At 39.2% G+C, this 20023-nt stretch overlaps 1 protein-coding gene across 2 annotated transcripts in view; it reads left to right on the forward strand.

Moving 5' to 3' along the window:
- The window catches only part of LOC138756127 (inter-alpha-trypsin inhibitor-like), a 64831-nt gene that overhangs the window by 35704 nt on the left and 9104 nt on the right, over positions 1–20023 (forward strand). Inside the window, exons 1-3 of one of the 2 annotated variants that reach the window (XM_069922778.1) lie at positions 11345–11567; positions 17424–17627; positions 19216–19377. In XM_069922778.1, the coding sequence (XP_069778879.1) occupies positions 11495–11567; positions 17424–17627; positions 19216–19377 (439 nt within the window). In that variant the 5' untranslated portion in view covers positions 11345–11494. Of the gene's footprint in view, positions 1–11344; positions 11568–17423; positions 17628–19215; positions 19378–20023 lie in introns of those variants that run through there. The other variant, XM_069922780.1, reaches the window with a different exon arrangement.

A 20023-nucleotide genomic window follows, 5' to 3' on the forward strand; every position in this document is an offset into this window, starting at 1 on the left:
GGGAAGGTTGGGTTGAAAGCACTGCTGTGCCTGATCTGGCTTGGGCTAGGTCCCTTACTGAGACTATGTCCTCCCGCCTGTCCAGGTACTCAACATAGGCATAATGCGGGGTCGCATGGAGCAGAGTCACTTGGTCAACTAAGGGGTCGTTCTTTGAGTTCCAGACATGGCGTCGTAGGAGGACCAGCCCGTGAACTGTGAGCCATGCTAGTATGGTTGTTCCCGATTCGGATTTCCTCGGAAAAGAGAATATCCTTTCATGGGGGGTAGCATTGCTCACGGTGCATAGGAAGGAGCAGATGGAGTGTAGGGCACTAGTGAGCATGTCCTGCCAGTTTACCTATCTCAGCTGCACCATTTCATCAGATGCAAGGATCGACAACGAGATAGACAACAGACTCGCCAAGGCAAATAGCGCCTTTGGAAGACTAAACAAAAGAATCTGGAAAAACAACCAACTGAAAAACCTCACAAAGATAAGCGTAGACAGAGCCATTGTCATACTCACACTCCTGTTCGGCTCCGAATCATGGGTCCTCTACCGGCATCACCTACGGCTCCTAGAACGCTTTCACCAGTGTTGTCTCCGCTCCATCCTCAACATTCATTGGAGCGACTTCATCCCTAACATCGAAGTACTCGAGATGGCAGAGGCCGACAGCATCGAATCCACGCTGCTGAAGATCCAACTGCGCTGGGTAGGTCACGTCTCCAGAATGGAGGACCATCGCCTTCCCAAGATCGTGTTATATGGCGAGCTCTCCACTGGCCACCGTGACAGAGGTGCACCAAAGAAGAGGTACAAGGACTGCCTAAAGAAATCTCTTGGTGCCTGCCACATTGACCACCACCAGTGGGCTGATATCGCCTCAAACCGTGCATCTTGGCGCCTCACAGTTCAGCGGGCAGCAACCTCCTTTGAAGAAGACCGCAGAGCCCACCTCACTGACAAAAGACAAAGGAGGAAAAACCCAACACCCAACCCCAACCAACCAATTTTCCCTTGCAACCGCTGCAACCGTGTCTGCCTGTCCCGCATCGGACTTGTCAGCCACAAACGAGCCTGCAGCTGACGTGGACATTTACCCCCTCCATAAATCTTCGTCCGCGAAGCCAAGCCAAAGAACTGGGGTACCCGAAGATGGCGAAGATGCTGTGCAGAGCCTCTATGACTGAGGAGGCCGTCATGTTCGAGCAGGGCACAGCGAACGGGAAGCGGGAGAACTAATCGATGGCTGTAAGGATCTAGGTATTACAGTTGGTCGACAATAGGGGACCCTTGAAGTCCATGCTGAGACGCTCAAAGGGGCGGGTGGCTTTGATGATGTGGATGTTCTCTGGACAGAAGAAGTGGGGCTTGCACTCAGTGCACACCGGGCAGGCTCGGGTCATGGAGCGAATCTCCTCGACCGTATAGGGCAGGTTGTGAGCTTCGACAAAGTGCGCGAACCTAGTGACCCCTGGATGACAGAGCTCCTCGAGGATTCTCTGCAGCCTGTTCAGTTGTATGTTGGCGCAAGTCCCCCTGGAGAGCGCATCTGGCGGGTCGTTGAGTTTACCAGGCTGATACAGTATGTCATAATTAAAGGTGGAGAGCTCGATTCTCCACCTGGCGATTTTGTCATTCTTGATCTTACCTCACTGGGTATTGCTAAACATGAAGGAGAACGCACATTGGTCGGTCAGCAGTGTAAAGCGCCTGCCAGTGAGGTGGTGTCTCCAACGACATACTGCTTTGACTATGGCCTGGGTCTCCTTCTCGACAGAGGAGTGTCGGCTCTCAGGACCCTGGAGGGTTCTGGAGAAGAAGGTTACCGGCCAGCCGGCCTGGTTCAAAGTGGCTGCCAGTGCAAAATCAGACACATCGCTCTCGACTTGGAACGGGATGGACTCATCGATGGCGTGCAGCGTTGCAGCAGCAATGTCCAATTAGATGCGGTCGAAGGCCACTCTGGCTTCGGTTGACGGGGGAAGGAGGTGGTCATGATGAGTGTCCGTGCCTTGTTGGCATAGTGTGGAACCAATTGGGCATAGTAGGAGAAAAAGCCCAGGCAGCGTCTGAGTGCCTTCTGGGTGTGGGGGAGGGAGGGGGCAAGTCCATGAGGGTCGCTTGCGGTCAGAGTCTGGCATGACCACCCTGTTCTCCACCACGCAACCCAGAATTGTGAGCCGAGTGGTCCGGAAAACACACTTGTCAAAATTGTAGGTCAAGTGCAGCCGAATTGCAGTCTGAAAATATTTCTCAAGGTTGGCATCATGATCCTCCGTGTCATGGCCGCAGATGGTGACATTGTCCTGATACAGGAAAGTAGCAGTTAGCTCGTCCTGGTCGACCATCTGGTCCATTTCCCGTTGGAAGACCGCTACGCCATTTGTGACCCCAAAGGATACCCTGAGGAATTGATACAGCTGCCCATTCGCTTCGAAGATCGTGAAAGGTCGGTCTTCTCGGCGGATCGGGAGCTGATGATAGGCCGAACATAAGTCAATGGTGGAGAATACACGGTATTGGGCGATCTGATTCACCACATTCATGATCTGTGGAAGGGGGTACGCATCCAGAAGCATGAAGTGGTTGATTGTCTGGCTGTTGTCAACCACCATCCGTGGCTTCTCCCCGTTTTTAACAACCACCACCTGGGCCCTCCAGGGACTCGAGCTAGGTTTGATGATGCCCTCGTCCAGCAGTCTGCACAGCTTGCTTCGTGAGGGAGGGTGAACGTCATTGCGGTGAGGGTGGGTTGTATCTTCCGTGCTTGGCATCTGCCCCGTGACATCAGGCGCTGCCGCACGGTGGAGCCCTTGCTCTCATTGGACGAGAGCACTGAGGAAGAAGTGTTTGAATGGTAGAGTGGCGGATTGGCTTCACACGAGGCACTGTGTTTGATGGCGGCCATTTTGGAGAGACAGACTACAGCAAAGTGGCCATTTTTAAGGCACTTCTGGCACCTGGTTTTTCTTGCCGGCCACTGGGACCTGCTGTGCTTGTTCCTCCCGCAGAAATAACACTTCGGGTCACATCGGGCAGCGTAGTGGCAGCCAACAGGCCATCATTGTGCCGGGGGGTAGTAGGGCAGAGGGAGGGCATTCTACTCACATCAGAGCGTGGGGTCCAGCCCCGAGAGTACACGTCCATACTTAAGACCTCAGCCTCCATTGTCTCTGCGATCTGGATCATGTCCTCTAGGTTTTCTTCCCCGTGCTCTAGCAGGCACTGCCTCACCTCATTTGATCGAACCCCGGCCACATGGGCATCCCGAATGAGATCGTCTGTGGTCTCCACAGCAATTCTGTCTGTGCAGGCACAGTCCCTGCCCATTGCCCTTAGTGCCTGAATATAAGCTCTACAGGACTCATCGGGCTGTTGCCTCCTTGTTGCAAGTTTATACCGAGCATAGACTGTTCATCGATCGCTCGTAGAGCCCTTTCAGCACCTTTATGGCTGCGGTGTAAGTTGTTGCTTTCTGGATACTCTGGTAGACTCTTGGGGACACCATAGTCATCAATATTAGTAGTTGATGGCTGTCCTCTATCACGGCAGGGTCAGAGAGCCGTAAGTATGTTTCAAAGCATCTCACCCAGTGCTTAAAGTCATTCAAGGCTGTAGCTGACTGTGGCTCGATGTCGAGGCGTTCCAGCCATAGCATACACTCCATCTCTTCAAAAGTTTTTAGTTAATAAAATTGTAGAGTGCGTCAAAAGAACCAAAGACCAAGGCTTTTATTAACTAAAAGACTGGAGCATATCACATGTAGATCGACCAGTCCAGAATGACCTGGTCTGGCTAGGAGCAATCCTTTAAGACCTGCCAGTAGGTCTGGCTTGCTCTCAGCCAATCACAGTTATCCTACACTACAATCTGTACATATACACATTAGTGATAGAATCTACTATCACACTGACTGGATACATCATGGCCTTGTATGGGGGCACCAATATCTCTGAGTGAATAATTTTGCAAAAGGTAATGGACACATCACAGTATATCACAGGCAAAACTCGAGAATATCTCTGTGGAATTCGCCGGCAGAGAGCAACATTAATTTTTAAGGATCTGCACCACCCAGGGCATGCTCTGTTTTTGTTGATGCTTTCAGGAATGAAGTGCCACATAACTCATCACCAGGTCTAGGAATAGTTGTTACCCCTTAACTATCGGCCTCGAGATCAATAGCCTCATTCAGAGACTCATTTAATGACTCTTATGCTCATTATTTATTACCGTACATTTATTGTACCTCCATCTGTATTTACAGTCAGTTTGTTCACAGTTCCTGATGAATGCAGTTTACAGTTACCATATATCACATAAAAAGAACCTGAGGTTGTATGTGATGTCATGTATGTATTCTGAAAAATAAATGTGAACTTTGAACTTCAAAATTTAATGAGGCAGTTTATACTGCTTCGTTGGGCAGAGGATTCTGCAGATTTACTATTCTCTGTGAAATAGGCTGGTGTGTGTGTGTGTGTGTGTGTGTGTGTGTGTGTGTGTCTGTGTGTCTGTGTGTGTGTGTGTGTGTCTGTGTGTGTGTCTGTGTGTCTGTGTCTGTGTGTGTGTCTCTGTGTGTGTGTCTGTGTCTGTGTGTGTGTGTGTGTGTGTGTGTGTCTGTGTGTGTGTGTGTGTGTGTCTATGTCTGTGTGTGTGTGTGTGTCTGTGTGTGTGTGTGTGTGTGTGTGTCTGTCTGTGTGTCTGTGTGTGTGGCTGTGTCTGTGTGTCTGTGTGTGTGTCTGTGTCTGTGTGTGTGTGTGTCTGTGTCTGTGTGTCTGTGTGTGTGTCTGTGTGTCTGTGTGTGTGTCTGTGTGTGTGTGTGTCTGTGTGTGTGTCTGTGTGTGTGTGTCTGTGTGTGTGTGTGTGTGTGTGTCTGTGTGTGTGTGTGTCTGTGTCTGTGTCTGTGTCTGTGTGTGTGTGTCTGTGTCTGTGTGTCTGTGTGTGTGTGCATGCGTGCGCGCGTGTGTTGTCTGAACAGAACACTGCTTGAGGTACACTATTCTACGTAAATATAAGTTCTTTTTAAAGTTGGGCACAAGTATAAGGTTTTTGAAGGAAAACCATAGTTTGGCCAAAGAAGTAAGAAAGCCCAAACTATTTAATATAAATCTAGAGTTCTTTTTAGGGACTGCATGCAATAAAGTGAACAGGATTTGTAAAATGGAAAACAGAATCAGGAGAAGAATGGACATTAATATTAGTTTAAGTAAAAACACAATGCAGAAGAAACTCAACAGGACAAACAGTGCACTTTATATAGCAAAGATAAAGATACATAACCAACATTTTGGGCTTGAGCCCTACACCTTGCTGAAGGGCTCAAGCCCTAAACATTGATTATGTATCTTTAAATTTACTATGTAAAGTACAATCTTTGACCTGCTGAATTTCTCCAGCATTGTGTTTTTACTTCAACCATGGAGTCTGCAGACTTTCGTGCTTTACCAATAATAGTTTAACATTGCTCTTTTTAAAATAGCATCAAAGGAATGAATGGGCTCTTTGTTATACTTTATGGTCATCTTGGCTTATAAAATTTGTTTGAGTCTGTAGAAAATTGACTCCTAATAGTATATGAGCTGTTTGCCATTGGTTTATTTTTGCTTTGTACATTTTTTTAGTTATATTTTAATTTTGCATTATGTTCTGCTTGCGGCTAACACCAAAAAAAAACCTGTATTGCCTTGTAATTCATCTAATGTCAACATAATTCTACTGACAGCTGCAACTCAAATTGCGGATGATGTGATTCTATTGGAGAATTTCAAGATAATCTTTGATTGGAGGGGAAAGTAAAATTACGTACATACAGCATGGTAACCTTTTATTAATACCAAATTTACTAATTCAGTCCTTGTTGAACCAGATTTGTGCCATCCAAAGTACAGTCAGGCTCAATGTCACAATAATTCACTACAAATTTACTTTTCAATTTCAATTCTGATGCACGGTTACTGTCCTGGCTTTCATGGCCATTACTGGGTTATGAATGCCTTGTTTATATACCACCCCTACATATGAAAGAGTTCCCTTAATATTAATAAATTCAAAAGTCCAACCTATGTACATACTGTATATTCGTAAATATGAACAGTGGAACTCATTTCACCCTCTCCACTTTTGGGAATTATTCTTTCAAATAAATCTATCATGCCTTTGATGCCATTCATTGCCATACTGTAGAGATATAATTATCAGGGTGAGTGCTTTTTGTGCACTTTCGTCTCGTAGTCAAAATTAACTTTTGTCTGTAAAAATAAAACACATCTGCTACCATGGGATAACCTGTAGTATATTTCATGTCAATCAAGTTAAACTGAAATAACCTTCAGATAGAGTAACGAATGGAAAATATTCTGTGTACTGTGAAAGTACTGGGAATGTTCTGTACCAAGCAGCAGTGTCTCATTCTGAACAAGGCTGGAAATGGGTACTGATGGTAATGATCAGCCATGATCTAAAATGGCGGTGCTGGCCCGACGGGCCAAATGGCCTACTCCAGCTCCTATTGTCTATTGTCTATAATTAGAAGTAGGAGAGATTCAGCCAATCAAGGAGCAGCCATGGGTAGAAATGGCTGGTCAATGGTTTGGGTTGGGACCCTTTATTGAGACAAATGTAAGAAGGGGTGATATCAACTATATCAAAAGCAGGGGGGGGGGGAGAAAGAAGTTGGGGAAGAGGTAAGAGATGATGAATATTGGACAGAAGATGGGAGAGGTAGAAAACAGGTAGAAGAAGAGACCACTGAGCAGAAAGAGAAGGTTAGAGAGAAAAATAGGTAGAGAAGGACTGGAGCAGATGGAGGTGAAATTACAAAACATTGAGAAATCAATGTCATGCCATTGAGTTTAAGGCTGTAAAGGAGGAACATGACGTGTTTCCAGCAGAATTTTAGCATCAGCAGTTTCTGCGTTTCTCACTAGTGTCCTATTACCTGCCCCTGAAATACCTAACATGACAATGAGCAGAAATTGAATTTAAAAAAATGTAGATAGAAACAGAATTTGCTCAAAGTACTATACTCAGCTGGCTGGGTAGCAGCTGTGGAGATGGAATCAGAGTTAACATTTCAGATCATTAACCATCATCAGAACTGGACAAATAAGACCACAAGTGCATTCAACTTCAGAGAGGAATAAATCAGGAGTTTACAAGAAAATTAAATAACAGAACACAATGAACACTTAAAAAAAGAGCACGTTATAACAACCCGCAGATTAGGCAGCATCTCTGGAGAGAGACAAATATGGCTGGAGATTTTTTTTTTTTTGAAATTTATTTATAGTATCTCCATACATTCATTTCAAATTGACTTAGTATAATATTACATAATAGATACTAAATAATTTTCAAATTTTCACCCCCCCCCCCCCCACCTCCCCTAACCCCTTAGGAAACCACCTTGTGGTGGTTAATTCCCAAAAACCCAAATGGGTGTGGTATAAACCACAAGTGGCATATGACTTCCGGGAGCAGAAGTACCACTCCCTCCCCCCCCCCCCCCCCCCCCAGGCAGACAAAATGATGGTATAAACCATCATTTCTTATATCCATAAAACCCCGGTCCATCAATTTAACCAATCTTATTCATAAACTCTTTTTTTTTGAAAATCCAAACTTGATATTAAATTTTGCACCCTTTCCACCCTCCCAACACTGAGTTAAACATTGTTTACAATCAATAAAAGCTTTTTTTAAAACATTTTTTTTTCAAGTCTTCCTGAATTTCATCCACTGAATTAAAACACCTCTGAACATCCCAGTTCAACACCGAATCTTCCATTCTTCTCAGTCTCAAGTTAAATTTGTAGCTTACTTTCAAAAAAAGTTTTTTCAAATCTTTTAAAATTTTCTTGAACATAATTCCTTCGGTCTTGATCTTCTAAAGCATCAATGTTATTCATATGTTCTTTCTTCTATGTTTCCCAATTTAATATCAAATTTTCCACTTTGTCAATCTTCTCAATGTTAAGTTGAAATTATTGTTTATTTTCAAGAAAAACTTATTCAAAATTTTTAACTCTTCTTGGACATTGCTCCTTCAACTTTAATTTTGTAAATCATCAATCTTGTTCATAGTTTCTTTCTACTGAGTTTCCAAATTTAATAAAGTTTCAATTTTTTCCAATTTTCTCAATATTAAACTGATCTTGTTGTTTAGTTTAAAAAAAACCTTTTCAAAACTATTAAAATCTGTTTGCAATGTATGCATACTCACAGATAATAAATTCACTCTTCCAATATTCCATCCAAAAAAAAATCACTGATAAACCTTATTGCAGGTCAAGGAGTTCCATATATATGTTTATCTTCAGAAAATATTTCAAATATTTCAAATCAACATTCATCGCCATCTTTCAAAAAGGAGTCCGAAATCAACTTTAATAAGTTCTGTTCTTGAGAAAATTCCAGAACCAACTCCGGCTCTCTCTGGGCAAATAGGTCAAATTTCTTCCAAAGTCAAAGAATGTAATTTTGTTCTGTATTTATAGATAATAAGTTCATCCTTCCGATATTCCATCCAAAAAAAATCACTAATAAACTTTAATGTTATCTGGATTTTTAAAACTCACGGGCAACCAATGCCAATTACTGCAATTTATCTTCATAAAACATTTCAAATCAATATTCATCACCATCTTTCAGAGGGGTGTCCAAGGCCAGCTTATCCGACAGTCCAATTAATGAGCTCCGTGAGACTGATGACTAGAAAAAAGAACAGAAGCATGGCTTAGGGAATAGAGAAAAATATAGTTATAAAAAACATTGCAAGGGCATCCATGAGGGGGCCATTCAAGAACCTGATAACAGTAGGAAAGAAACTGTCCTTGAATTTGAAAATGCATATAGCTTCTTCCTGATGGAAAGGCGATGAGAGTGCAACCAGGGTGGGGATGAGTCATTTAGCATTTTAGCAGCTCTCCCAAGACAGTGAGGTGTGTAGGCAGAGGCGATGGAGGGAACATTAGTTTCTGTGATGGCCTGAAGTGTGATTAACATAGTGAGTGTGCAGAGGACTTTCAGTAGGATGTCATCAAGACGAGTCATCTACTTTGAAACAGAGGCATCTAAGGGCGATTTGTATGAGGTGCATTGAATCGATGAGGGCTAGAGAGGGTGAACAAGAAGCAACTATTTCCCATGGCAAAGAAGTTAAGAGTTAGTGATCATAAATGTAAGATGGAAGGATTATTGGGGGATGCTGAGGGGATAAAAAGGGTTCTGGAGGCATATTTAAATAGGCCTTAGATGAATCCTCCATGACTTCCATGGCTACAAGCCTTTCCACAGGCTGTGAGAATGATGAATAGTATCCTGTAACTGTGAAAGTCATCCCAAATATTTATATTTATTTTGATTATTTATATGATCTTTACATGGTCTTTTGGGTTGTATATGTACTTCAGATTATAACAAATTTGAACTTGAACTTGGAGAGGATGAACACAAAAGGAACAAGGCCTGCTCTTACACCAAACTAAACCCAAAGCCAAGTGGAATTCTGTAATTTGCAAGAATTAAATTGAATCTAAAACGATAAATTTAAGCAGGGCAATGACATTTTAGCAATGTAAGTGCAAAATTGGATTTGAAGACAGATAAACTGCTGAGATAAAGAAGGAGAGGAAAAACAAGAGTAATAACATATCAATTAAAATGAAATGCAGAGGAGTCAAACAATTTCTCAAAATTCTTCTGAGGGGTAGAGAAGGCACTTATTGGAATTAATATAAGATCAGGCAGATGAATGAATAGAAAAAAGTGTTTAAGGATGTAAATATATGTTAAAGCATTACTGCAAAAATAAAACATCAAAATACAAAAATTATATCCACCAAAATAAAATATCATAACATCAGAATTATTTCAAGCCCACGAAGTAAGATAAGAAGTAAGAGATGAGAATGCCAGAAAAGACAAAATTAACTTGAAACTGAGAAAAGCACAGACAATGCAGTATATCTTAAGCATCTACCAGCTCAACTATTCACACAACAAAGAAGTAAACAGCCTATCCTCTGAAAACAAAAAAAAATTGGAAGAGGTGTTGGAGAACTGTTATGTAAGCTTGAGATTGTAAATTCTTTAATGAGATGACATTTTGAGTTCATTGTATATTTTTTGTCCATGAGGAACATTTTGGCAGAGAGAAGTTTCAAGTCTGATCCCTTGCATTGAGTTATCAAAAAAACTGTGAAATGTGGGGATTTCAGTTTATTGGAAGTTTGAGGACAGCTGACTCTATGACTCTCCATGATTTTATTGAGGCTTATGAGATGGATAAGTAGTTTGAAAAGTGAATAGTATGTTATTTTTAGTGAAGACAAAGGAGCACATATTCCATTTAAGAAAAAGACCAACATTAGGAGTTGGTGTAAGCAGAAATTGAATATCGTATGGAATCCAATTCTTGGCAAAAATTTTTAAAGTAGATATAAATGTTATGTACATAATTTTAAGGGATCTTGATGGTGGGGATGTGGAAAAGTTGTTTCCTCCCTGGAAAATCTAAAACTGGGGTGATAATTTTGAAAGAAAGGAGATGGGGTGAAATATTTGTTCTGCATGTCATGAGTCCTCACAATTCCCTTCCTCAAAAATCAATAGAATTAATCTTTGACATTTTTTTATGACAAGGTTAGATAGATTACTGATATACAGAAGGACGAAAGATTATCACAAGGAGATAGAAATGTGGAGTTGAGGTAATAATTGGATCAGCCATGATTTTATTAGATGATGGAGCATTTACAGTATATAGGCTATAATTATAATTTTTAAAAAAGGTAAACGAATCCCAGATTGTATGTGATGTCATGTGTGTACTCTGACAATAAATTTGAACTTGGAACTTTGCAAGATCAAGAGCTCAAATGGGCTACATGTATGCCTAATTCATATGTAACAAGATGGAGAATATTGGATTATTCCAAATGGGTAAAGCAAAATAATCTGAGAGATCATCTTTATCTGTAAATATGGCTTGATCATTTGAATCCAATAAAATAATTATGAAAAATGAAATGATACTTTGGGAAATTATTTTTATTTTACCATTCATGGTATGAAACCCCCATAGCAATCCATCGATACCATCTTAGATGATTCAATCCAACAAGGATAATGATAAAACTAATGTTATTGCAACGATGAGTTTCCACCAGGAGTAGAAATTCAGTTACGTTCAGTGAATGTTGGGTTGAGGTTTCGAGTCACAAAGTATATAACAGAGATAAAAGTTTAATTTGTGAGTGTCACTAAACTCTCAAATCTGTGGTTACTTGGTTACTATCTGCATGCTTTGTCATACATCATTTTATTGCTAAAGAGTCCAAAGGGTTAGTTTTGTTGAAACTGCCATTAAATCATAAAATATGTTATAAAATTGATTGGCTACAACGGTTTTCAAATTGCTGGAAGCATTAATCCACTGAGAGCTCAACCTCTGCACACATCTTTGTCAATTTCTATTCCAGCTGAAGTTCTCAAAGTGCAGAGATGAAGAGAATAGTTTTATTCTTGGGAATCTACATGGTTGTTTTTAACTTGTGTGTTACAGCTCAGGACAAAAGTAAGTCAGTGTTCTTTTTTGTTTAGAATTGCACTAGTGGTACAATTTAGCAGTTTCCAGATAGACTGATTTGACAATTTAAAAAATTACTGTATAGATTTATTGTACAGTAAATTATCATTTAAGCGTGATATTTTTTCAGACAGTCATAATTAAAATTTTCTGTTTTTAAAAAATGTTGAACATTATGGATTATTGCTGGAAGGCAACCAGTATTTCAATATGAGTGATCAAAATCTTTACAAATAAAACTAATGACAGATGCTTATGAGCAATCCATTTGAAGCTATCTGGAGAAGTTTAGGAAGTTCAACCAAGTGGTCTAAGGTTTGTTCGTAGTTTTTCTTTTTTTAAAAAATATTTTCTTATAAATAATTTGTTAAGTAGAAAAGAGCACTTCAAAACATTGCCTGATTATTATCTCATTTAATCTGGGCAAAATGGCTACTGTCTACTAGCTTACAAAATGTCTACCCTTCAAAAATACTTCCTTAATATAAAGGGCTTTGGGACCGGCTGAGATCATGAAAGGTACTGCATAAATTCAATCTCTTCTGCCATTTTAAATGACATTAACATTGCTTTCAAAATTAAGGCTACTTATACGTTAAATTGCAAATAAATGGAAACTAATTTTCACAATGCTATTCGTCCAATTCATAGATACCTGCTAATGGTGAATACAAAAATCTCTGATATTTGAACAGAGGTCATTAACTGTATGATTAAGGAATGAATTAGACTTGATCCCCACAAGTACTTGGAGTTTTTACGTATAACTGAAATATAAAGATATTGTTACTTTTTTAACTATAACGATGTATCATTTAAATGTACTTGTTCCCAGTGAAACAAAGTCACAAGATAATTAAATTACTTAGAATAAGGAAGGTATGGATCCTCCTCATTTACATGTGCTTCAGAAGATTTCAGCTAATGTTTCCTGTGTCAGCTCTTTTTAAAGATCATTGTAAACTCCTGTGGTACTGGTCGTGTTCTTCTATCTACTGTGGTATCTATCTCTTCTGTGTCAAATATTTATTCAACCTTTTCTTGAAAGACCCAAAGGCTTCGAATTTCTTGGTTTTCTGTGGCTAAGCAGTGTCATGGCTTTTCAATAGTCCTTCACTAAACATTCTTTAAAACTGCATTGTGGTTGAAAGCTGAGAGGGTTAGGAGGGAAAGTAGTGGTGAGGGAACAGGGACAGAATTTTTAATGGATCAGCATTGTCTTCTGAATTGTAGCCTCTTGCTATTCATTCTTTAAAACATGATTGTTGGTAAAGAACAGGGGATGGGGAGATGAAAGGAGAGGTAGGTTTGTGTAGGCAGGCAGTTCATCTCAGAGGGAGGGTGAGAATATGTTTTGTTTCTTTCAAATCCAGTGTTAAGATTGATGAAGAAATATGAGGTGTATTGGTTGGTTGGCATGAATGAAAGAATAAAGTGGAAAGTGAAAGCAAATAGCTCTATTCTCATAACCAAGACATTATCAGTTCGGAAATGTGATCTAATCCCAGATGATTTGAACAGCTGAGGGACATATGATTTACTTCTATTTTCATTTCTTATATTTCTATAAGCATTGTTTGGCTCAAAGCTTCATAAATGTTAACAAAGAAATTAAACTTTAGTAATATAATATCTTTATTCCACTTTTTTTCCCAACAAATGTATTATCAAATTAACAATTTTAAAAAGAACTCATTAGATTTTACTAAAGCCAGAAGACTGTATGAAAGAAAGATAAATGCTGCCACTGAGAGGATGATGTTTGCAAGTGCACTGGTATAGAAACCAAAAAAAACATGACAGAAATTATTCTGAGCATCCCTAAGAAAAAACACTTTTGAAAAAAAAATTGATATGATTGGATTATTATTAAAATCCAAGAATAGTGACAAGTTTCAATATCTAAACTAGGTTCTGTTAAAATCCATTTTTGTACAAAGATCAATTATGATTACCATAATCTGCAGTAAAAAAGGACAAAGGCCTTAATGTGAATCAGACAAGCATGACTATGTGTAGGGCAGGTCATGTCTTACAAAGGTGATTGAGGTGTTTGAGGAGATGGCAAAAGCAGTTGTTGATAGTAGGCACTGGGTGTTTTCCACATAAACTTTAGTAAAGCATTTGACAATGTTCCTCAGAGAGACTGATCCAGAAGGTAAAGATGCATGGCGTCCAAAGTGAATTGATAGTTTGGATTTGGAACTGGATGGCCCATAGAAGACAGAGGGTGAATGGTGGAAGGGTGTTATTCTGACAGGAAATGGATCAGTTAATGATCATGGCAATGAAATGGCAAATGGAGTTCAATTCTTGCTGTCTTAACAAAACTGGAACACAATGTAGAAGAATAAAATGAAAGCTAGAAGAACAAAATGAAGATAAATAAATCCATTTCCAAATGATCATTTCCCTTACAGGGGTGAATCTGGAATTGAGCAGGAACATTTTTAGAATATTTACAAATAAGGAAATATCACATCACTTTCCATTGAACCAGCACAATGGAAATCAATATAATAATCACTTAAATTACATGGAACAGGTAATTTGTGGTGTGGGGATTGTACTGACAATAACCGTAACAGCAGTGCGAGTATAAGACACTTTTAATAAACAAAGAGGTCTTGTCTCTCTGCAAGACAAACCTGGAAGACTGTAGCTCTGGATTGCTTTATATACAAGGTCACTGGGATGACCCCTGGTGACCTAGTGGTGTAATTACATATCACCACAGGGATGTATCCTTGGTATTGACTGGTTGAACCTTTGAGCAGAATAGGGTAGATCAAAGTCACTGGAATGGCTGAGATCTACTGGAAATGGAGATGGGAGCTGAGATTGAAAAATAGGAGCAGAAATTCGCATTTGACCTTTGAGCCTGCAAGACAACTCGTTAAGAACATGGTTGATTTTCCGCTTCAATGCCATGTTTCTGCATTTATCCTCTCTTCCCTGGATCCTTTTAAATGTCAGAGAGCTGTCGGCTCTGTTTTGATTGAGCCTCAAAACCATTATGAGACAAAAGCAATTCATTCATCCAAGATGGCTCAGTCTGTGATCCCTGATTCTGGACTCCTTGGTGAAATATTCTCTCTGCATCCAACTTATTGAGCTCCATAGGAATTTTTCAATCTTCATTGAGAGTTCCTCTCATTTTTTTTAAATGCTGGAGAATGCTAGCCTTATACACATTATCTCTCCTCAAAAGGCAAACATGCCATTCTTGGATCCATTTTAATAAATCTTTGCTGCACTTTCTGTGAGCACTTCTACAAAATACTCCAGGTGTGTCCAGGTTAAGGTCCTTTATAATTATAGTAATTGACATCAGTTCAGATTGCATAGATAAGGAATCAAAGACAAGGATTCATCTGATCCAAAGATTACTTGCTTTGTAAAAATCTGGAATAGAACTGAAAGTGCCCAATTTACATTAATGTTCTATTAAACTGATCTTTAGTAACATGTTTTTGGGTTTCAGTATTTAACATGAGCTTAAACAAGGAAGTCTGTAGACACTGTGATTATACTTCAATGCACAAAAATGCTGGAGAGACTCAGCAGGTCATGCAGCGTTCATAGACATATAACCAATGTCTCAGGCCTTGACAAAGGGCTCAGATCCGTAACAACGGTTATTATGCTGTATATCTTTGCTTCCAACAAACCCTGTGTTTCTCCAGCACTTTTATGCATTAAATAAACATGAGCACCTGGATTGAAAAACAGGAAAGAGGAGGAGGAGGAAAATCCCATTCTGCTAAATAATCAATGACCAATTCTTAAATATCATAGAGTGGCAACTAAAACATTAAAGCAAAGAAAAAACAGCAGGGAATAGTTACCCTTCAGAAAGGCTCAAGTTGGAAAGTGAAACCTTACAGAACATCTGTCCAGTACAATTTATACGAATGATAGAAACTAAAATGACCTTCCAGAAGACGTGGTTGCAGCAAGGTCAATTTTCTCATTTAAGAAAAAGTTGGATAGGTGCATGGATGTGAGGGGATTGCAGGGTTATGGACAGATTGCAGGTAAGTGGGACTAGAGGAGATCATTTAAATCTGTAAGAACAAGAGGGCCCAAGATGGCTTGTTTCCGTACTATATTTGTTATATGGTTATAAAATACAAATTTTATATTTGTGGTTAACACAAAATTGAATGAGAGAAGTGGGATGGGAGATAGCAAGCCCTGTGAAAGACTATAAGAATATAATTGGTGAATGAACAATAACATTTGTGTAAAAATCAAATGAAGCTATAGATTAGTGGTTCCCAACCTTTTACTTTCCACTCACATACCACTTTAAGTATTCCCTATGCCATAAGTGTTCTGTGATTAATAAGGGATTGCTTAAGGTGGTATGTGGGTGGAAAGAAAAAGTTTGAAAACTACTGTTTTAATCATTCCAAATTGATTCGTTATGTGCACGGTTTCATAACTCCAAAGGAAATGGGCCAATGACAATTTTTCTCAAGTAACAATTGGGTCTAGATCTGACCTTTTAAACCCCATTCTCTTGCATTCTCCCATAACCCTTGATTCCCTACCTAATCCTTGATTCCCTACCTAATCAAGAACTTATCTACCTCTTAAATATATCCAATGACTAATCCTCCATAGCCATCTGCAGCAACAAATTCCACAGATTCACGATTAGAGAATGCAGAGTTACAACCATGATTGGGTTTGTTAAAGGTTCCATTATTGTCATGTGATAACTACATTTAGAATGTAACATATATGAAATTCTTTAACTTTTGTCCACCATAAGGCAGACAGAGAGTCACCACTTTGTCCAGTGCTTCTCACAGAAACCTGGTGTTCCTGGACAGTCTCCCCTCCAAGTACTGACCAGGCTTGAGCCTGCTTATCTTCCGAAATCAAACAATTCAGGCGTATTCAGGCTATTAGACTTCTGCATAGACTGATTGGTGAGATTTAAATTTGGGATTCCCACATTGGTGTGATCTGAAGATGACACATTGAAAAAGACAAAATAAAATATAAATGGCAGTGCTGCTGGTGGTGCAGTCCTGGAGGGAGTGGGGAGCAGAGACACAGCCCTCACCTGAGGAGTCCCACTGCCCAATCTTACTGCTGACAACTCCATATATGACCTGTTAAAGGATTCATTGGTGCTTTATTTAAAATCCCGCCACCTTGGGATCTGGGCCTAAGGATGGTGACTGCGGTGGCAGACAAGCAGAGACCTCTGTGGCTGAAGGGCACACACAGGTGACTTGCAGGTGAAGAACCCACATAGACTGTGGCCTTCTGGCATCTTGATGTCAAAGGACTCACATCAGGCTGCGGGCTGCCAGAGACTGGCTCATGACAACCAGATATCAGAACTGGAATTTGAGAGGATGCTAAGGGAATGAAGGGCTCCCGAAGTGCGCTGAAGGCTTCCTCATCACTTTGGAGGTTTAGATGTGGGCTCAGGTTGCCAATGGTTTGAACTGTAACTGCAATTTTATGCAGCTCCAGAGGCTGCAGGCGCACTAGAAGCGAATCCACGGATACTCAGCAGCTCTGACATTTGCTTATCTTTCTCTAATTGTAATGCTAATGGAAAATCTTTGTCTACCTTATGGCAGGGCAAAGGCAATTTTGTGTAATATTACATTTCTGTTTTATTACATGACAATAAATAGTATCTGATCTGAGAGTCGGACATAGGGGGTGAGATCAAAAGAGCAAGAAATAGGAGGCAGAATAAACTGTTGGAGAAAATAGAATAAGAAGAGGCAATGAGTTTTGTTCAATGTGCAAGCCATGTTAACTTATAACCAAAAAGTGGCACACTGTATAAACATTCTTGTCTTCTGTTCACAGATAACATTTGCTTGGAACCAATGGATCAAGGGCAAGGAACAGATCCTAAATTAAAGAATATTGAATGGTACTATGTAAAAGATGAAGATAAATGTCATCCATTTTTGTATAATGGAGAAGGAGGCAACGAAAACAGATTTGCGAATGAGACACTCTGTTTGAAAACCTGCACTACCAAATACTTCCAACTATATCCGGAGGGAGGTAAGTTCATCATTTTCAGCGATGCTTCTTTTAGAATTACTCAATAAGGATTAATTATCTAAAAGGGTAACAAAGATTCTGGAAATTTTGGACATTTTATTTGGTTTAATAGGTAAGGAAGTCAGAATACTATGTACTTAATGTAATTGTATATTTCATTTCTACAATTTTTGATGCTATGGTAAATAATATGTGTTACTTCCAAGACTGAATTATAAATAAAATAAATAATAAAATTTAAACTTTCTGGTTGAATTAAAGATGAAGAAAATATTTTCAAAATTATAATGAATGACCTTCTTAAAACCTTTAGGTAGAATGTTGAATCCAAATAATCTCCTGCATCAGAAATGTTAAAAACCAAACTCTGAGTTATCAGACTAAGGCTATGCAAAAGGGTCTGGAAATGGCAACTCACAAAATATTACCAACACACTAAGTTTGTGAAAATCTGAAACTAAAAATAGAGAAAGAAAAGGGATGGCCAATTTTTTATCAATCATTTTGCACCACCCCATAAAGATATTTTAACTTTCATTCAGTTTAAAATAGGCTGATGAGATTTTATTTTCAAGCCAAACTTAAGAACTTTTTAAAAATTATATTATTCAATTATATAATTGAATTTGATTTCCATGGATGTTGCTCTGATGGTTTAGTGAGTGATTGAAAGAACTTCCAAGGAAATTCTGAACATTTATCAGAATATAATTTTGAAATTATGATTGGTGCTGTTCTATCTCAATGAACTATTTTAATACTACTGTTCATTGAAAATAACCATATTAAAATTAAGAAGAATGCAAAATTATTGATAGTAAATGAACAATCAATTGCATTGTGAAAATGATTTCTTCGTATAAAACCTAAATCCATAGAATAATAGTCATTCAGCCCTTCATGACCATGCTAACAATCCCAGTTGCTTGCATTAATTCTCTATAGAGTTAAACAGGAAAGTCTGCAGACACCATGGTTGAGTACAATACACAAAAGTGCTTTCTCAGCTAGTTTACTCTTTGGCCCTGCCACCCTTATTCACCTATGACTTCTTGCCTGTTGGCCTGTACAACAGTAAGCATTCAATTAAATTAAAATAGATAATAAATATAAAAGGTAGGTGATATCCACAGAAATGCAGAAAATCCTTTTTTCAGGGTGATTGCACTCAGAGACAAGTGAGGAGGACAAACATGCTTTTAATAGCTTACAATCAATGACTGGTAGATACAATAGTCCTCAGGTGAATCTGAGGTAAAGGGGGAAAACCAGGGTTTATATTGGGGTAGGTGAGGGTGGAGCCAAGGGAGGAGCCAGCTATCAGGACAATACACAGACAGTGAATTCCATTTCACTGTACAATGTCAGCACAGTGTAACAAGAGCCTGAAAGTTATCTGTAAAGGCAACAAAAAAAAAAGATAATTGCTTCCACCATGAAAGTTTTCAAGTTTCTTAATCCTTTAAAATAAACACTGAATAGTGACACTTAAAGGTTTTCAGAAAATAATAAAACCCAAATGGGCAAAGGACTTAGTTGAACTTTTCTTTCCAGACATGAAATTAGACATATTTTACTTTTTTGACAGATGCAGCATGTAAACTGCCCAAAGAACAAGGACATTGCTTTGGCAGGATACTGAGGTGGTACTATGATGAGAACATTGACGACTGTGATACATTCTTATTCACTGGATGTCACGGGAATGGAAACCAATTCGAGAGCAAGAAGAGCTGTCAGAATCTGTGTGGTAAAGAGTCCTATTTTGGCTTGGGCTGTTGAAAACATTGTTGATGCTGACGATTATATTCATGTGCCTTGTGTTCCTGTTAAAAAGCAAAATCTTCCATTTTCAGAGGTTGCGTAGGCAGGTAGAAGTTCTTCAACATTTTTAATGGGTTGGACTGAATATTAATAGCGAGTGGTGAACAGTAAATACTGACTCAAATACTGATAAGTGTGCAATGTTTGAGATAGGTATAGCTATAACCTCCTGTAACAACAATTATAAACAATCACTTTTCAGTTAGACTTTATTGATGGAAGAGAGTAAGGGTTAAATTTATATGTTTGCAAATGCTCTGATTACTGTACAATAGGGTCACATTAAGTGGTCCTTTGAAATATTCATGGCCATTTTTGACATTACTTGATTAGCACTTTTTTTATATGTCCTCCTATTTCTTCAAGAATAGGTTTTAATAACAGATCTTAGACTAAATGATCCATCCATCTTTCCAGCCAATTGGGAACTTCTCAAAATGTAGCAAATATTGGAAGATCACAAATAATACATTCATTTACTCTTCCACCATTTGAACTCTAAGTTGCAGGTCATCTGGTCCTGTTAACTTCAAAGCCGTTCATCTCTTTAGTTTGTCTAGTGTTTTTTTTTC

Source organism: Narcine bancroftii, chromosome 3 (genome assembly GCF_036971445.1).
Source record: "Narcine bancroftii isolate sNarBan1 chromosome 3, sNarBan1.hap1, whole genome shotgun sequence".
NCBI lineage: Eukaryota > Metazoa > Chordata > Chondrichthyes > Torpediniformes > Narcinidae > Narcine > Narcine bancroftii.